Below are 17,140 nucleotides of genomic sequence, written 5' to 3' on the forward strand. Positions count from 1 at the left end.
TGAAGAATAATGCAACTTCTTGTTGCTTTTTGCAAGTGATTCCGAGAAGAGGGAGCATCCGCGTGTCACGTACCGCCACTAAAACTCATAGCACACTGCTGGACAAATACAACACTGAAAACATGATTTAACTCAAAACATATACAACGTTATGAAAGGGTTACTATTTTGAAACCAGTCGCCGCCGTAACACTGCAAACCATCAGACATGGGTGCACACTGTGGCGGTCAACTGGACTCCAGTCGATTGACGGATGCAGGAGTCAGGGTACGTCACGTATGGCTATGCCAGCTAATCTTTGACTTGGCTAATTCCTGGCAATCGATGCTGGAGATGGGTAACTAACCCTCCCAGTCGGACTGTATGTATGTCAGACGTGTTATTGGACTATCACCAGAGGAAAGTAGCGATCGTACTTGCTGTAGAGTCGTTCTGAGATCAGGTTTGTCCTAAGTCTGTCTGATCTGTGATGGCCACTGGTGCTTTGTGCTATTGGAACACTGTTCGGAGCTGGGTATGCTGACTACATATGAAGATACGCGTCCTCGGGAAACAGGTTTTAGCTGCTAGTGGGCCTTAAGGGTCATTATGTCTGAAGTCCACTGTGTCCAGACTGATGAACATTGTCATATTACCTGATTGTGTGGGGGCTGGTTGTGGGGCTGTAGTAGGACCAGCTGTGTGGCTAGTTGTAGTTGTAGGGTTGGTTGGTTGAGTGTCTGCTTGTGTGGTTGGTTGGGGAGTATGTAGTAGGGTTGGTTGAGTGTCTGTTTGTGTGGCTGGTTGGGGAGTTTGGAGTAGAGTTGGTTGAGTGTCTGCATGTATGGATGGTTGAGGACTTGTAGTAGGGTTGGTTGAGTGTCTGCTTGTACGGTTGGTTGTGTGTCTGCTTGTGTGGCTGGTTGAGGACTTTGTAGTAGGGTCGGTTGAGTGTCTGCTTGTGTGGCTGGTTGGGGAGATTGGAGTAGAGTTGGTTGAGTGTCTGCATGTATGGCTGGTTGAGGACTTTGTAGTAGGGTCGGTTGAGTGTCTGTTTGTGTGGCTGGTTGAGGAGTTTGGAGTAGAGTTGGTTGAGCGTCTGCATGTATGGATGGTTGAGGACTTGTAGTAGGGTTGGTTGAGTGTCTGCTTGTACGGTTGGTTGTGTGTCTGCTTGTGTGGCTGGTTGAGGACTTTGTAGTAGGGTCGGTTGAGTGTCTGCTTGTGTGGCTGGTTAAGGAGTTTGGAGTAGAGTTGGTTGAGTGTCCGCATGTATGGCTGGTTGAGGACTTTGTAGTAGGGTTGGTTGAGTGTCTGTTTGTGTGGCTGGTTGGGGAGTTTGGAGTAGAGTTGGTTGAGTGTCTGCATGTATGGCTGGTTGAGGACTTTGTAGCAGGGTTGGTTGAGTGTCTGCTTGTACGGTTGGTTGTGTGTCTGCTTGTGTGGCTGGTTGAGGACTTTGTAGTAGGGTCGGTTGAGTGTCTGCTTGTGTGGCTTATTGACGAGTTTGTAGTAGGGTTGGTTGAGTGTCTGTTTGTGTGGCTGGTTGGGGAGTTTGTAGCAGGGTTGGTTGAGTGTCTGCTTGTGTGACTGTTTAGGGAGTATGTACTTTGGTTGGTTGAGTGTCTGCTTGTATGGCTGGTTGAGGAGTTTGTAGCAGGGTTGGTTGAATGTCTGCTTGTGTGGCAGGTTGACGAGTTTGTAGCAGGGTTGGTTGAGTGTCTGCTTGTATGGTTGGTTGGGGAATTTGTAGCAGGGTTGGTTGAGTGTCTGCTTATATGGCTGGTTAGGGAGTTTGTAGCAGGGTTGGTTGAGTGTCTGCATGTATGGATGGTTCAGGAGTTTGTAGTAGAGTTGGTTGAGTGTCTGCTTGTGTGGCTGTTTGAGGAGTTTATAGTAGAGTTGGTTGAGTGTCTGCTTGTATGGCTGGTTTGGGAGTTTGTAGTAGAGTTGGTTGAGTGTCTACATGTGTGGCTGGTTGAGGAGTTTGTAGTAGAGTTGGTTGAGTGTTTGCTTGTGTGCCTGGTTGGGGAGTTTGTAGTAGGGCTGGTTGAGTGTCTGTTTGTGTGGTTGGTTGAGGAGTTTGTAGTAGGGTTGATTATATGGCTAAATGTGTACCTGGATGTGTGGTTGGTGGTAGGGCTGGTTGTGTCGCAAGGTATGTTGCTGGTTTCTGGCAGGATTGGTTGTGGGGTGGTTGTGTGTCTGGTTCTGGGGTAGGTTGTCTTGCATGTTGTGTGGCTGGTTAAGGGGTATTGTTGGCAAGATTGGTTGTGTGCGTGGGTGGGTGTCTGTGCGTGTGCGTGTGCGTGTGCGCGTGCGCGTGCGCGTGTGCGTGTGTGTACGTGTGTGTGTGTGTGTGTGTGTACATATTATACCCATGGGTAGATTAATATCATTGCCAATTGCGTGTAAATTATCTGTGACACATTGTGCTAGCTATGATACATTTAATTTTCGTTAAAAACCAGATGTGACACATTGCATGCAAAACCAGCTGTGACACATTGTGTTCGAGTGTAACCTCGACTAATACTGTGGTGCATGGTACGCACGAGTGCGATGTGTCACGACTAGTTTTAAGACAAATATGGAACTACGCGCAACTATTCTCAATACTGCCCGTTTACTCGTTAAGAATGATCGGGTGATCGTGACCTAAGCTTCAGCGCCACTGACCAACCTCGTCAGTACTGGGCAGCTTGCCGCGAATTGTATCAGCACGCCATGTTGCGTCTGCGCTTGTAGCCTCTAATTAGCATAGCAAGAAATCATTCCTGTTCTCAAACGTGAAATTAAAAAAGATCAAAGGATAATTCAAAAGACGTCACTTGCGTCGTATTCAGTCTCGGACTTATTCAATTATCACATTTGAAACACGTCTAGGCAACGTTTAAATCCTTCGCTGCTTAACAGGATACAATGACACAGGCGTAATGACAGTATCGTGGTGGGAACGGATTTTGACAAGTAGACAAGCAGATTTTGTTTTTGTCTTTCGAAAAGCTGACGGATTCATTGCTTCGTGTTCTTAATCCGTGTTTATCTTTCAAATCAAATTAACCGAATTTGAATTTCTAAAATAATACTTTCGTGCCTAGTCGTTCATATGACTGTTTCTTACATATTCATGTACACAGTGTATGTATCTCTATTTATAATTGTATCAGTTCCTGTCGAGACAGACGGTAGCTAATGCTTAATGTCTTAATAGGCAGCCACATATCTAATACTCGTCTTCTAAAGCGCCATGAATATACACATTGAAATGCTATTTCACAGGGAACCTTATAACATAAAGAACGTGAAGGTGTACATTTATAAGTGTCTATCGGGAATGATTGTGAAGATGTTCCAGGCGCTAGGGGACGCCCACCGCAGTGATCAGGACTGTGTGGTGCCCAGTTTCTAAGAGAAAACAACGATTGGGCCTGCGTGTCGCCAACAGCCTGCAGTGAGTGGATCTGTGATATGTACCTGTCTCATTACGCACGCCCACTGTAACATTCCCCGTTACAATAGAGACCAATACAGAAAACCTCTTTGTCAAGGTCTCAACAAAAATACAGATCTCAAACACACACGCACGCACACACAGGCACACACACAAACACACACATAAAAGTATATTTGTTTATAGATACATGAACGAGGCACACTTTGGATGATCAAGGTGCTACGGGTAACAAGACGAAATGATTCTCTATTAGGTGCTCCATGCTCCAAACACTCACGGAAAAACACATTTGAACATTGTTAGTGGTAATGTTATTGTGGTATATCGTTAAAATTATTGTTCAAAATCAGTGACGTAACGTCATGTTGCAGCAGGACTCGCCCGCCCACAGGGCTGCAAGTGTTGTAACAGACTATTCGCTGAACTGCCATGACCGGCTGTTTGGCACGACCTCTCACCCAGAACATATCTGGGATGAAATGGATTGACGCCTACAACAGGACTGGAACTAGCCGATAACGCCAGGTCACCTGAAACAATCTTTCTTTGACATTTGGAACAAAATCCCTCTGTTTTCAATCATCTTCTGTCCTAAGTGCATTGCCTGCATCAACGCAAAGGGTGGTCACACTCGATATTGGCATTGTGAAGTGATATGTTACACTTCCCCAGGGCGTGTAGTGCTGTCAATTGTCACTAGGTTTGTGTTTGGTCTATGAATATGTCATGATACAACATGTAGTGCAGTGGAAGCTCTCAAAACCGGCAACCCTCCAATCCGGCACGCTCTCAATATCGGCACTAGAATTTGGTCCCGGCAGAAGCTAGTTAATTTATGATCATTTACACGCCCTCTAATGCGGCGTCAGTCTATTCTGTATTTCGGAATGGTCGGATATGGTCAAACGTACCTAAAAATATACCTGAGTAGCTTTCAAAAGAGCACAAGCCACTCGTAGAGACTCGTCATTACATGGCAAACTGTGCTGGTTATGGGTTCATTATCCAACGCAATTACACGGTGTATTAGATGTATACAATGCAGGATATAACTATACTCATGCCAATAATGGTTGTCACCCCCTTCAATTTATTTAATTGGAGAGGGGTGTGGGGTGAGGAGTGTGAGGTGTGTGGGATGGGTGGGTGGGGGGGGGTGACAACCATTATTGGAATGAGTATATATAACTATGATAACGTTTACGTCAATGTACCAACCAACTTTCTTCTTGGGTAGACTTATTTTCAATAATATGTATGTGTTTTAAGTGTAAGTGCTACTCCGATGATGTATGCGACTAAAAGGTATAAGGGGAAAACAGACAGACATCGAAATGGTTTATATGTGTCCTTTATGGCAAAGTATCCAACGATTGTTGATTTGGGCCTATTATCTAAACACTACATAATTCAATGTTAACTGGAGACTGTTGAATGGCATTATCACGATGTATGATGAAGACGGAAACATTGTATGTGACACGATGTGCCTGTTCTCACATCTCCGACTGTCACAGATTCATCTACTGTTCTTACTGTTCTATCTTAGATGAAAGCAGCGTCTTGACGACGTGGGCGTGATGCAGTAGAAATATCGACGACAATTACTCCATATAGGAGCAGAAACCGTTGTAAAACTCAAAAACAAATTTGATATATTTTGAAAATACAAGCCATGATAATGACGCCATTTTTCGCTCATTCGTCTATTTTCTTCTTGTTTTGTTTTCGGCGTACATGGAGAGCCACTTGGGGATTTCACTGATCCGATTGTAGTCTGTGTTCACGGTTAATATTCTTTGAAGATCATCATAAGGTAAAACCCGTGGCTTTGCCTTTGTTCAAACTTGTAACTAAACAACACGTCTTTAACTTTCCCTAGTGATCAAGACCAGGGCAACACTAAAATACGATAGAAAATTCAAAAGCCGTCTATGTCATAATAATATTTAATCAGTTGAAAACACTGACTTAACATAAATCAATTCCGTCGGATCAAAAGTGGAATAAACGCGCGAAGGAAACTCTTTTAAATGAGCATATAAGTCGATCTTAGTAACCATTCACATTTCTACCAGTCAAACCTCCCAAAGATGCTCTTTGAAATCAATGTCATGTTCCTTTAATAATTTTGATTGATTTTAGCCAGTTGTCAGTCAAGGAGCTCAGCAAGCATGAAAAACGTTTGGCTACCGACAACGGGGACGAGCCGTGATAGTTTAACGTAGATAGTCAAAGTGTAGTCGGACTTATCGATTACGTGCTTCCTGATGCTGCACGAGCAAGATGTGACGTGTTAACATTACCGAATGGCCCCTGTTGCAGGAAGATGTATGTCTCTGACCCCACGCTGCTCGCCCGATATTTTCACCGTCCTTGTTCTCAAATGTCGACTGAACACCTTCAATCTTACAGAAATTACTTTTCAACACAACAATCACTCGGTCGTCAATCGTTGCACCTTTGTCCTCCCGTGGAATTCTCTGTTACGTAACGAGAGATTAATACTCAATTTCGTGTGATTGATTGAAATTTACAACCGTAGGGATTGTCAAAGTTAATTAAGCCGCTTTGGTTGCAACCGTTGATTAAATAATTTAGGGTCAATTTACTTCACCCCTCTTACATAAATCCGTGCAAATATGATCATATTTATATCAAGTGGTAATTACTGCGCCAGTCTCAGGTGGAAAGTGATTTACGGAAAGTGTCATCTGGGGAGATATGTCATGAAACAACTGTTTGAAGTGGTAATGAAATTGAACTCTCCTTATGACACGAGCCGTTTTAAATTGAAATGCCTGATAATGTATGAGCGAAAAGGAGGGCGCTAAATGTAAGTAAGTCTGCCATGTGATTCGTATTCTGTCTGATCAATTGTGCGTGAGTCCATGTTAGAGACTGAATGTTGACCCCTCCTCCATGGTGCTATCGTCATTCATTGACTTTGGGATTCGTACAGTTCTGTTTACAAATGTCAACCTACTCAATCTTTGGTTCGCAGAAAAGTGGGTCATATTACTACTTCAAACATATTGGCACTTCTTGTGTCCTGGAAGTAGGGTGGCCCATTTCTGGTGTCCCCCCGCCGTGATGTTGCTGGAATATTGCTAAAAGCGGCGTAAAACCAAACTCAGTCAGTCAGTCAGTGGAAGTAGGGTGAGGATATCCCTCTGTTCGGATACAGTGGATGCCCGATATTTAGAATTAGGCAATGGGCTCGTCTTTAGTGGTTTATGTTTTTATGACGATTAGCATTGATTTCGTTACACGTTTTATTTTGTTTTGTTGTTGTTGTTCTTTTGTTAATTTGTAAACTTTCAGCAGTTGTGGTTAGGATGACTGCAAACACACATCCACATAGAGGACGGTTGAGGAGGATGCGGACATGTACGTGGTTATGTTGGTGTGTGTGCGTTAAATGACGGTGCACGTGTAGATGTACGTGGCTATATTATTGGGGTGGGGGTGGGGGTGGTGGGTGTAAATGACGGTGCACGTGTAAAAAGAATTCGTTTTGCAACCGAGAAGCAACACCGACAATTTATACCATTAACAATCGCATCAATAATACCAACTGGCTTTACAACTCAATCCATAATGCTACAAAGTACTCACAGTGGCGGAATGCAGTAGAGTGTAGCACAAATGTTATGGATGTCCTTTACAATATATCACGGCAATATGTTAGCAATTGTAATCTTCACCTAGAAGGGATAATAGTCAAGTTTCCCATGTAGGCGTGTGTGTGCGTGTGAGTGAGTGTGTGTGCGTACGTTCGTGCGTGCGTGCGTGTTTGTATGCGTGCGTGTGTGTGCGTGTGAGTGTGTGTGTGTACGTACGTACGTACGTTCGTGCGTGCGTGCGTGCGTGCTTGTGTGTGTGTGGTACTACGACAGACTGATCTGCCTGACCTTACACATTACTGTCGACTCACAGTCTATACATAGAAACTAAAACATCACTGATCTGTATTGAATTTCAACATACAAACTTCCTACAATGAGATACAGTGAAACGCATGTGATCATGTTGGTAGGTATGTGTGTTTATGACAGCAGTAGTGTAAATGTACGTGGCTGCGTTGGTATGAATATTTATGGCAGTGTGTGTATATTATGCTGGTTTTCACAAATTTCAAGAACGTTCTGAGCATAAATGTACGTTATAACAGTAAAGCACACCACGACTATGACACGCATTCCATCTTCTAGTGTGAAGAAAGACGTGTGTGGTAGTAGTAGCTGATGCCGGTGACGTAGCAGGTTGGATTCCCGTTACACCTATATTCAGATAATACCGGTATTGGTATGGACACTATCGTTTCTTAACTCTTCTGATTCTGGTGTTGTTACCATGTCCCAGACAACTAGCCATGTGATAGTTTGAAGAGTTCCAATTGAGGCCAACCGTCTCTTGACATCTGACAAGGAAGCGCTCCGTTTCGACTGTCATGGAGGTGTCTAGAGGACTGGTGAGTGGCTGAAAGAGTGAATTCCGGTTAAACGTCGTTTAATCAGTGATACAATATTCATCACGATGTGGCTGCATAACCAGGTAGAGGTCGTAGACGTTTCCATCTCCAGTGAAGTCTGTGATTCCAGTACCTGATTGACTGGGAGACGTAACAATCATTAACGATTATATTTTTAGTGTTTTGAATTCTGATGACGTACTTATAACTTGGAGGCTACATTCCGGATGATGTTGACAAAGAGTCCAATATGTTTCACCAGTTCTAGATTGGCCCATATACATAAAACCCAGTGACCAATATGTCATCAATGGTGCAGTGTAGATATATGTGCTGAGTGTGTGCACCCAATACCGTTCCACCAGCAACGATTTTGAATTTTGTCGTTTAAGGGATGTGTTGAATACAAATTCTGTTACAAAGAACGTCTACTTAAAATAGTCTCCCGAATCAATTGACCCGTCGCTCCTCCACAATACTAGCAGGTAGACAAATCCCACTTTCTCCAAAAATCAATAGCTAAAAAAAATTGCCGGCTTCAAACACCCTTGGTAATGAAAATTTAAAGCGAAGCATTCTGTACGAGTTAGGCTTAGATTGAACCACCGGTCAATGAGTTGGAGATCCAGCAAATTAAATAAAGTCGTAAGGCAACGATTCTGCAACAAAAGCGAGTAGAACATTGGGTCTCTCCTCGCCGCAGTGAAACAGTCATTGAGTAACAAACAGACGTTAGATACCCATAGATCAAAGACTACTGTTCTGCCTGCCTTCTTGCGCCAGCCGGGACTAATGTTGGTTTTACAGTGCCTGCCCATTAAGATACCTTGTCACAGCAAGGATACTGCACATAGTCACAGTATACTCACTCCATCTGTGAACGTCTTGCAGTGCTGATACAGAATCGAACCATTCACCTTCCGCTCGCTAGACAGACCAGGGTATAACGACCAGAGCACCTCTCACATCAAGCCAACACAGACATCCCGCTCTCTAGACAGACCAGGGTATAACGACCAGAACATCTCTCACATCAAGCCAACACAGACATTCCGCTCTCTAGACAGACCAGGGTATAACGACCAGAACATCTCTCACATCAAGCCAACACAGACATTCCGCTCTCTAGACAGACCAGGGTATAACGACCAGAACCTCTCTCACATCAAGCCAACACAGACATTCCGCTCTCTAGACAGACCAGGGTATAACGACCAGAACATCTCTCACATCAAGCCAACACAGACATTCCGCTCTCTAGACAGACCAGGGTATAACGACCAGAACATCTCTCACATCAAGCCAACACAGACATTCCGCTCTCTAGACAGACCAGGGTATAACGACCAGAACCTCTCTCACATCAAGCCAACACTGACATTCCGCTCTCTAGACAGACCAGGGTATAACGACCATCAAGCCAACACTCATCTCACATCAAGCCAACACAGACATTCCGCTCTCTAGACAGACCAGGGTATAACGACCAGAACCTCTCTCACATCAAAGCAACACTGACACAGACAGACCAGGGTATAACGACGCTCTCTACTGACATTCCGCTCTCTAGACAGACCAGGGTATAACGACCAGACCTCTCTCTCACATCAAGCCAACAGACCGCTCTCTAGACAGACCAGGGTATAACGACCAGACCCTCTCTCACATCAAGCCAACACAGACATTCCGCTCTCTAGACAGACCAGGGTATAACATCGCTCTCTAGACAGACCAGTATAACGACCAGAACATCTCTCACATCAAGCCAACACAGACATTCCGCTCTCTAGACAGACCAGGGTATAACGACCAGAACCTCTCTCACATCAAGCCAACACAGACATTCTAGACAGACCAGGGTATAACCACCAGAACATCTCTCACATCAAGCCAACACAGACATTCCGCTCTCTAGACAGACCAGGGTATAACGACCAGAACCTCTCTCACATCAAGCCAACACTGACCATCCGCTCTCTAGACAGACCAGGGTATAACGACCAGAACATCTCTCACATCAAGCCAACACAGACATTCCGCTCTCTAGACAGACCAGGGTATAACGACCAGAACCTCTCTCACATCAAGCCAACACAGACATTCCGCTCTCTAGACAGACCAGGGTATACCGACCAGAACCTCTCTCACATCAAGCCAACATGGCACATATAGATACATCTCGCTGGCGAGCATACATCCGCTGGTTGTACGATTGGAACATTCAACCTGATGTGTAACTATGATGCTTATGTGTAACTATGACTGGCCTCTACATTTATTGTTGTCTGTCTTTTTAAGTATCTGGTTAACGCAAAAAGAAGAAATCGTTCAGACTACTAAATAGAAAAACAAGAAATTAACTTGAATACTGACTGGCTATTTCACAAACCGTGTGACAAGTAAATGAATGGTTATGACAAAGATATAGACAGACTGACTTTTAAAGTTACCAAGAAAGGACGTCTGACAATTAAACCACCAACCTGAATATAAAATACCCGACTTTTAAATGCATGTCTATCGCAAAACAAATAACTGTCTACCTATAACAAAACGTGATAAAACTCGAATAAAAAACTGACTTTTAAGATGTATGGTTAACTCAAAAACGATAAAGTGTCTCACCTACAAAATGTATGGTTGTAGATCTGGCTTGTTTACGGGACAAGTAAATGACTGGACAAACGGCGGTTCCAAGAGTGGTGCAGTTTGTCTGGCAGTAAACATCTCCAAGCTTTTCAATATACGTTTAGGTGGCATTCGTCTGAACCTTCCAATTGAGAGATTTGCTAAATTGGAACTGTCCACATAACTCGAAGCTGCTTGCAGTTCCAATAGTCTCTGACTAAGGTCTGGGATAAGCATATTTCATTCCAGATTGGGGAACTAACTTATCCCATTTTGTAAGCTAATATTTGTACCAACCTTTTCAATCCGGTCTGATTATACGGGCTAAATGGGCGCCCCAAGGCCAGAGATAAATGAATAGCGTGAAATTGATCCTTGTCGATAAATCTTTGTGGATGAACTAAATGGACAGGTCCAACAAAACAACCGGAAATGATTTGGGATCACGAAATTCGAGAGTCAATGGTATGGTATGAACGGATATTAGATATTCATTTCAGTAAATCAGATTCTTTCATCTCGGAATTCACACAAGGTGTGTTATGCTCAATACAGAGTCGGGTGTGTTTCACAATGAACGATGAATAATTACAATGGGCCTGGGATATACTTGAAATATTCATACACACATACATGCGCACGCACACGCGTACATGCACGCAATTGGACTCACGTACATATACACATCCATGCATACATGCATGCATACACGCACGCGCACGCACACACACATCACAGGTATCAGTGGTTGATGTCATGGACCATATGGGAACATTGACCTGCTGCTGCAACAGCTGGAGTTTGACTTTCCCTGGTGGATCCAGAGAGGCGAGCAGGGTGCTAGAGGGGTGGCAGCTGGTGTCAGCATCCCCCCCCCCCCCCTGTACGCAGATACCCTACATATCTCTCACTATCAATGCAAAATGGTGATCATCGGATGAGGAGATGATCCAAGGGAAACAACTCCACATGAAAAAGGCTTTGTACACGGGCTACGACCATAGTGTCTGACTATCGTTGGTAGCGATCACCTCTACTTCTTTGTCTCACTACTGCCAGTCCCTTTACACCGTACTACACGCCGGTATAGCCGGTACGCTACAGTCACAACGATGAAACAATGTAGCCAGTCAATCAGCAGGGACAAGCACCACCAACGCGTTATTGTAAAGATATTTAGTGCTGCAACACCAACACCCCCTCTCTCTCTCTCTCTCTCTCTCTCTCTCTTACCTTTCTCTCTCTCTCCCTCTCTCCCTCTGTTTCTCCTCTCTCTCTCTCTCTCTCTCTCTCTCTCTCTCTCTCTCTCTCTCTCTCTCTCTCTCTCTCTCTCTCTCTCTCTCTCTCTCTCTCTCTCTCTCTCTCTCTCTCTCTCTCTCTCTCCTCTCTCTCTCCTCTCTCTCTCTCTCTCTCTCTCTCTCCTCTCTCTCTCTCTCTCTCTCTCTCTCTCTCTCTCTCTCTCTCTCTCTCTCTCTCTCTCTCTCCCTCTCTCTCTCCTCTCTCTCTCACCCCTCTCTCTCTCTCTCTCTCTCTCTCTCTCTCTCTCTCTCTCTCTCCTCTCTCTCTCCTCTCTCTCTCTCTCCTCTCTCTCTCACCTCTCTCTCTCTCTCTCTCCCTCTCTCTCTCTCCTCTCTCTCTCCCTCACCTCCCTCTCTCTCTCTCTCTCTCTCTCTCCTCTCTCTCTCTCTCTCTCTCCTCTCTCTCCTTCTCTCTCACCTCTCTCTCACCTCTCTCTCTCTCTCCTCTCTCTCTCTCTCTCTCTCTCCTCTCTCTCTCTCTCTCTCTCCCTCTCTCTCCTCTCTCTCTCTCTCTCTCTCTCTCTCTCCTCTCTCTCTCTCTCTCCTCTCTCTCTCTCTCTCTCTCCTCTCTCTCTCTCTCTCTCCTCTCTCTCTCTCTCTCTCTCTCTCTCTCTCTCTCTCTCTCTCTCTCTCTCTCTCTCTCTCTCTCCCTCTCTCTCTCTCACACTCTCTCTCTCTCCCTCTCTCTCTCACCTCTATCTCTCCCTCTCGCTTACCCCCTCTCTCTCTCTCTCTCACCTCTCTCTCTCTCCTCTCTCTTTCTCACCTCCCCCCCCACCCCCTCTCTGCGTCTATCACGGCAGAATGCATGCAACTGTTCTGATGATCCTCCTTCTGTGGATATTATATTAAAACCTATTGTATTTCGCTGTACGACAGTCACAGCAAGAAGAAACAGTACTAATATTAACTAGACATTCTCTGCACGCCGGTCGTATTCCACTGGGCAATAAATACTGTACAGACACCTGCGCGTTATCCCTTCAGTGAATTTCTGAATCATTCCTGTATTGAATATTGTATTTTGAGAAATATACGACGTGTTAAAATGAAAACGAAACGTGTAATGGATATACCAAGTATTCGACCCATCCTAGGGGAAATCAATCATCATCCTTTGCACAAGCGGAATTGCTTTTTTCAAGTTCTTTGCATTTTTTGTGGTCCCATTGAAGCCCAGAGAGACTAGGAGCATTATAAGTATAAAGTATACTGAACAAAATAAGTTAGGGATATTGGTATTTTTGTGATTGATATTTTATCAGTGTGACGATGAATAAATAGATCATTATTCATATTTTCAAAAGTTACATATACTATTTTTGTCCAGTATATATAGTATTAGCTCACCTGGGCTGCCTGATGAGACCACGTGCTATTCAACTCGTTCACTATGCAATAAATACACAATCAAGTATACTCAGTATGAGATAACTGGTTTATACAACAATACCAATGAACGTCTTCCAAGTTTGACGAACACATCAGCTACAGATGTTGCAGCTGGACTCCTATGCATTGATATCATATTGCCCAGAAAGCTTCCTATTTACACTGAACAGATCACATGGAAGTTATCGGGGTGCCTGTTTGCGTTATAGCAAGTCACGCTTTATCGATGTGTGTCTTCATCACGCCCTGGACACCAGCTGTCTCTAAGGAGAAATATACCACACAGCGCCTTCATTATATTTCTTGCTGTGCATACACTATTTCTGTGTCTTCTTTGAGTGGCATTTTAGAAGTTTGGAAGTACAATATAGAACAAACTATTGCTGTGTACCTAGATATTGATATCGTTATGTAGCCATATATTGTTGTACAGTAAGATAGTGTTGTGTAGCCAGATATTGTTGTGTATCCAGATATTGTTGTGTAGCGAGATATTGTTGTGTAGCCAGATATTGTTGTACAACCAGATATTGTTGTGTAGCCAGATATTGTTGCACAACCAGATAGTGTTGTGCAGCCAGATATTGTTGTACAACCAGATATTGTTGTGCAGCCAGATATTGTTGTGTAACCAGATATTGTTGTGTATCCAGATATTGTTGTGTATCCAGATATTGTTGTGTATCCAGATATTGTTGTGTAGCGAGATATTGTAGTGTAGCCAGATATTGTTGTACAACCAGATATTGTTGTGTAGCCAGTTATTGTTGTACAACCAGATATTGTTGTGTAGCCAGATATTGTTGTACAACCAGATATTGTTGTGTAGCCAGATATTGTTGTACAACCAGATATTGTTGTGTATCCAGATATTGTTGTACAACCAGATATTGTTGTGTAGCCAGATATTGTTGTATAGCCAGATATTGTTGTGTAGCCAGATATTGTTGTACAACCAGATATTGTTGTGTAGCCAGATATTGTTGTACAACCAGATATTGTTGTATAGCCAGATATTGTTGTACAACCAGATATTGTTGTGTAGCCAGATATTGTTGTACAACCAGATATTGTTGTGTAGCCAGATATTGTTGTGTAGCAAGATATTGTTGTACAACCAGATATTGTTGTGTAGCCAGATATTGTTGTATAGCCAGATATTGTTGTGTAGCCAGATATTGTTGTACAACCAGATGTTGTTGTATAGCCAGATATTGTTGTGTAGCCAGATATTGTTGTGTAGCCAGATATTGTTGTGTAGCCAGATATTGTTGTGTATCCAGATATTGTTTTACAACCAGATATTGTTGTGTAGCCAGATATTGTTGTACAACCAGATATTGTTGTGTAGCCAGATATTGTTGTGTAGCCAGATATTGTTGTGTAGCCAGATATTGTTGTACAACCAGATATTGTTGTGTAGCCAGATATTGTTGTACAACCAGATATTGTTGTGTTTCCAGTTATTGTTGTACAACCAGATATTGCTGTGTAGCCAGATATTGTTGTGTATCCAGATATTGTTGTGTATCCAGATATTGTTGTGTATCCAGATATTGTTGTGTAGCGAGATATTGTTGTGTTGCCAGATATTGTTGTGTATCCAGATATTGTTGTACAACCAGATATTGTTGTGTAGCCAGATATTTTTGTACAACCAGATATTGTTGTGTATCCAGCAGATATTGTTGTGTATCCAGCAGATATTGTTGTGTATCCAGATATTGTTGTGAAGCCAGATATTGTTGTTTAGCCATATAGTGTTGTGTAGCCAGATATAAACTCATTAAACTATTTCTGCGAATAACGGTAACGGTACTTCCGTCTTTAGTTATGTAAATACTGTCCACTGTATATAGGTGACATTTTTGTTTCAAGTCAAGTATTAATCAAATGGAGGGTATCAGAGAAGTGTCGTTCGACAGCATGCCACTGGCGCATACGGCCGGATTGCCAACAGAAGCGCGCGTAAAATGATATCACTTCCCAGATCGGCATCATTATACTCTGTGCCCTGGAGGACGATGCCTTGTGACGTCATACGTCTATCCTCCCCATTCTGTTGATCTGGGGACAAGAGACCCCAATGCCACCCCCAGCTGGTGGGGCTGGATACCGTTCCATTTCAGTCTGTTCTTCAGAGTATCCTAAGCCTCAGTTTGGTCCTTCCCCGCCTGCACGAGCCCTCCTTGAGCTCTCCATACTGAGGTTGTCTGAGTTTGTGGTTGTGGTCCATTCTGATGACAGTCCAGCTGAGCCTACAGCAACATTGACCGGTGCCTGTTTAGCCAGCTCTTTCCAACACTTCGCCATTCGTGGGTCTGTGCCAGCAAATGAACATGACCATGCACAGAATGAGTGAGTGGGTTTTGTTTTACGCCGCACTCAGCAATACTCGAGCTGTATGGCAGCGGTCTGTAAATAATCGAGTCCGGACCAGACAATCCAGTGATCAACAACAATGGGCATCGATCTACGGAATGGGGATACGATGACGCGTGACAACCAAGTCAGAGAACCTGACCACTCGATCCCGTTAGTCGCCTCTTACGGCAAGCATGGATTACTAAAGATCAATTATAACCCGGGTCTTCACGGTTCAACCATACACAGAAACCTTGGGTGTGTGTATGACAGAGAGAGAGAGTGTGCGTGTGTGTGCGTGTGTGTGTGTGTGAGTGAGTGAGGGAGAGAGAGATTACAGCACTAAAAATCTTTACAAACATGCTTTGGGGGTGTTGTGTATGGTGTGTGTGTGTGTACATATATATGTGTGTGTAACTCTGTGTGTGTGTGTGTGTGTGTATCTCACTCCGTGTGTGTGTGTGTGTGTGTGTGTGTGTGTGTGTGTGTGTGTGTGCGAATGTGTGTGCGAGTACACTGGAGTTTTGGACACTTACAAATGGAGCTGTTATTCCAAAGGTAGAAGTACTGTTGTAGATCAGAAGATGTACACAAAAAAGCATCCTAAAATATAACATTAGGCTCTTGCGCCATCTGGCTGATACACTGACGTACACACAGACGTTTTGCTTGACCTAAACAACGTCCCACCTTACAAGGATCGTAACATATAATTTACGATGCTTTTGAAACGAAGACATTTCCCACGATAACAGCATTGATTATATTGACTTTAACATGATCATGCTTTTACTGATGTAAATTGATTCTTTGTCTTCAATCTGTGCGACTGCATTCATGTGGAACTGAGCTATCCATCCTGTTAACGTGGACAGAACAGATTAAAGTATTATGTAGAGAAAAACTGTCAGGTACAGCTTAATTAACAGAGATGAAAGACATCAGCTAAATGAAGCTGATTTCCCTAAATTCCCTGTTGTATGTTTCAGGTAATGTCAATTACCAACATCCCAGACAATCAATATGGCAGTACTGACTCCCACTCATGCCTTTTCTCTACTGACTTCATGCGTTTCATGCTCAGTCGCTCCTCTGCACTCGGACAATGCGGTGTTCGGGGCAGTGTTTGTATTTATACACCTGGCTTCCGGGTAGGCACCGCTGACGCGTGGAGAGACATCGTGTTCATCATCAACTGATTCTCTGTTATGTTCATTGATATATATGTCTCTGTCTTAATTTGCCACAATAGATAACTCATCAGGTGACTTATCAAACATTCATGATCAGCATCAGAGAACATCAGATAATGATGATGGTAAACATTTTCGGCGTACGATGACATGTGTTTGTAACACTCGATGAAATCTCATACGGCAGTAAATGTGCGTTTTACAACGTGTAAATGGGGTCTTGCAGCAGTACATATACCTTTGATAGCGTATATAAGTGCATCATACACCAGTAAATGTGCGTTTTACAACGTGTAAATGGGGGTCTTGCAACAGTACATATACCTTTGATAGCGTTTATAAGTGCATCGTACG

General features: G+C 43.5%; 1 protein-coding gene across 1 annotated transcript; it reads right to left on the reverse strand.

Annotated features, from left to right (window-relative positions):
- Nucleotides 1-577: 577 nt before the first annotated feature.
- On the reverse strand, nt 578-1,804 carry LOC124291862 (proteoglycan 4-like). Its single transcript, XM_046728928.1, has one exon. It carries the CDS (start codon nt 1,802-1,804, stop codon nt 578-580), a length of 1,227 nt encoding a protein of 408 aa, XP_046584884.1.
- Between the last annotated feature and the right edge of the window lie 15,336 nt (nt 1,805-17,140).

The sequence above is a fragment of the Haliotis rubra genome, unplaced genomic scaffold, assembly GCF_003918875.1.
Source record: "Haliotis rubra isolate DU_JTF1 unplaced genomic scaffold, ASM391887v1 Scf50, whole genome shotgun sequence".
NCBI lineage: Eukaryota > Metazoa > Mollusca > Gastropoda > Lepetellida > Haliotidae > Haliotis > Haliotis rubra.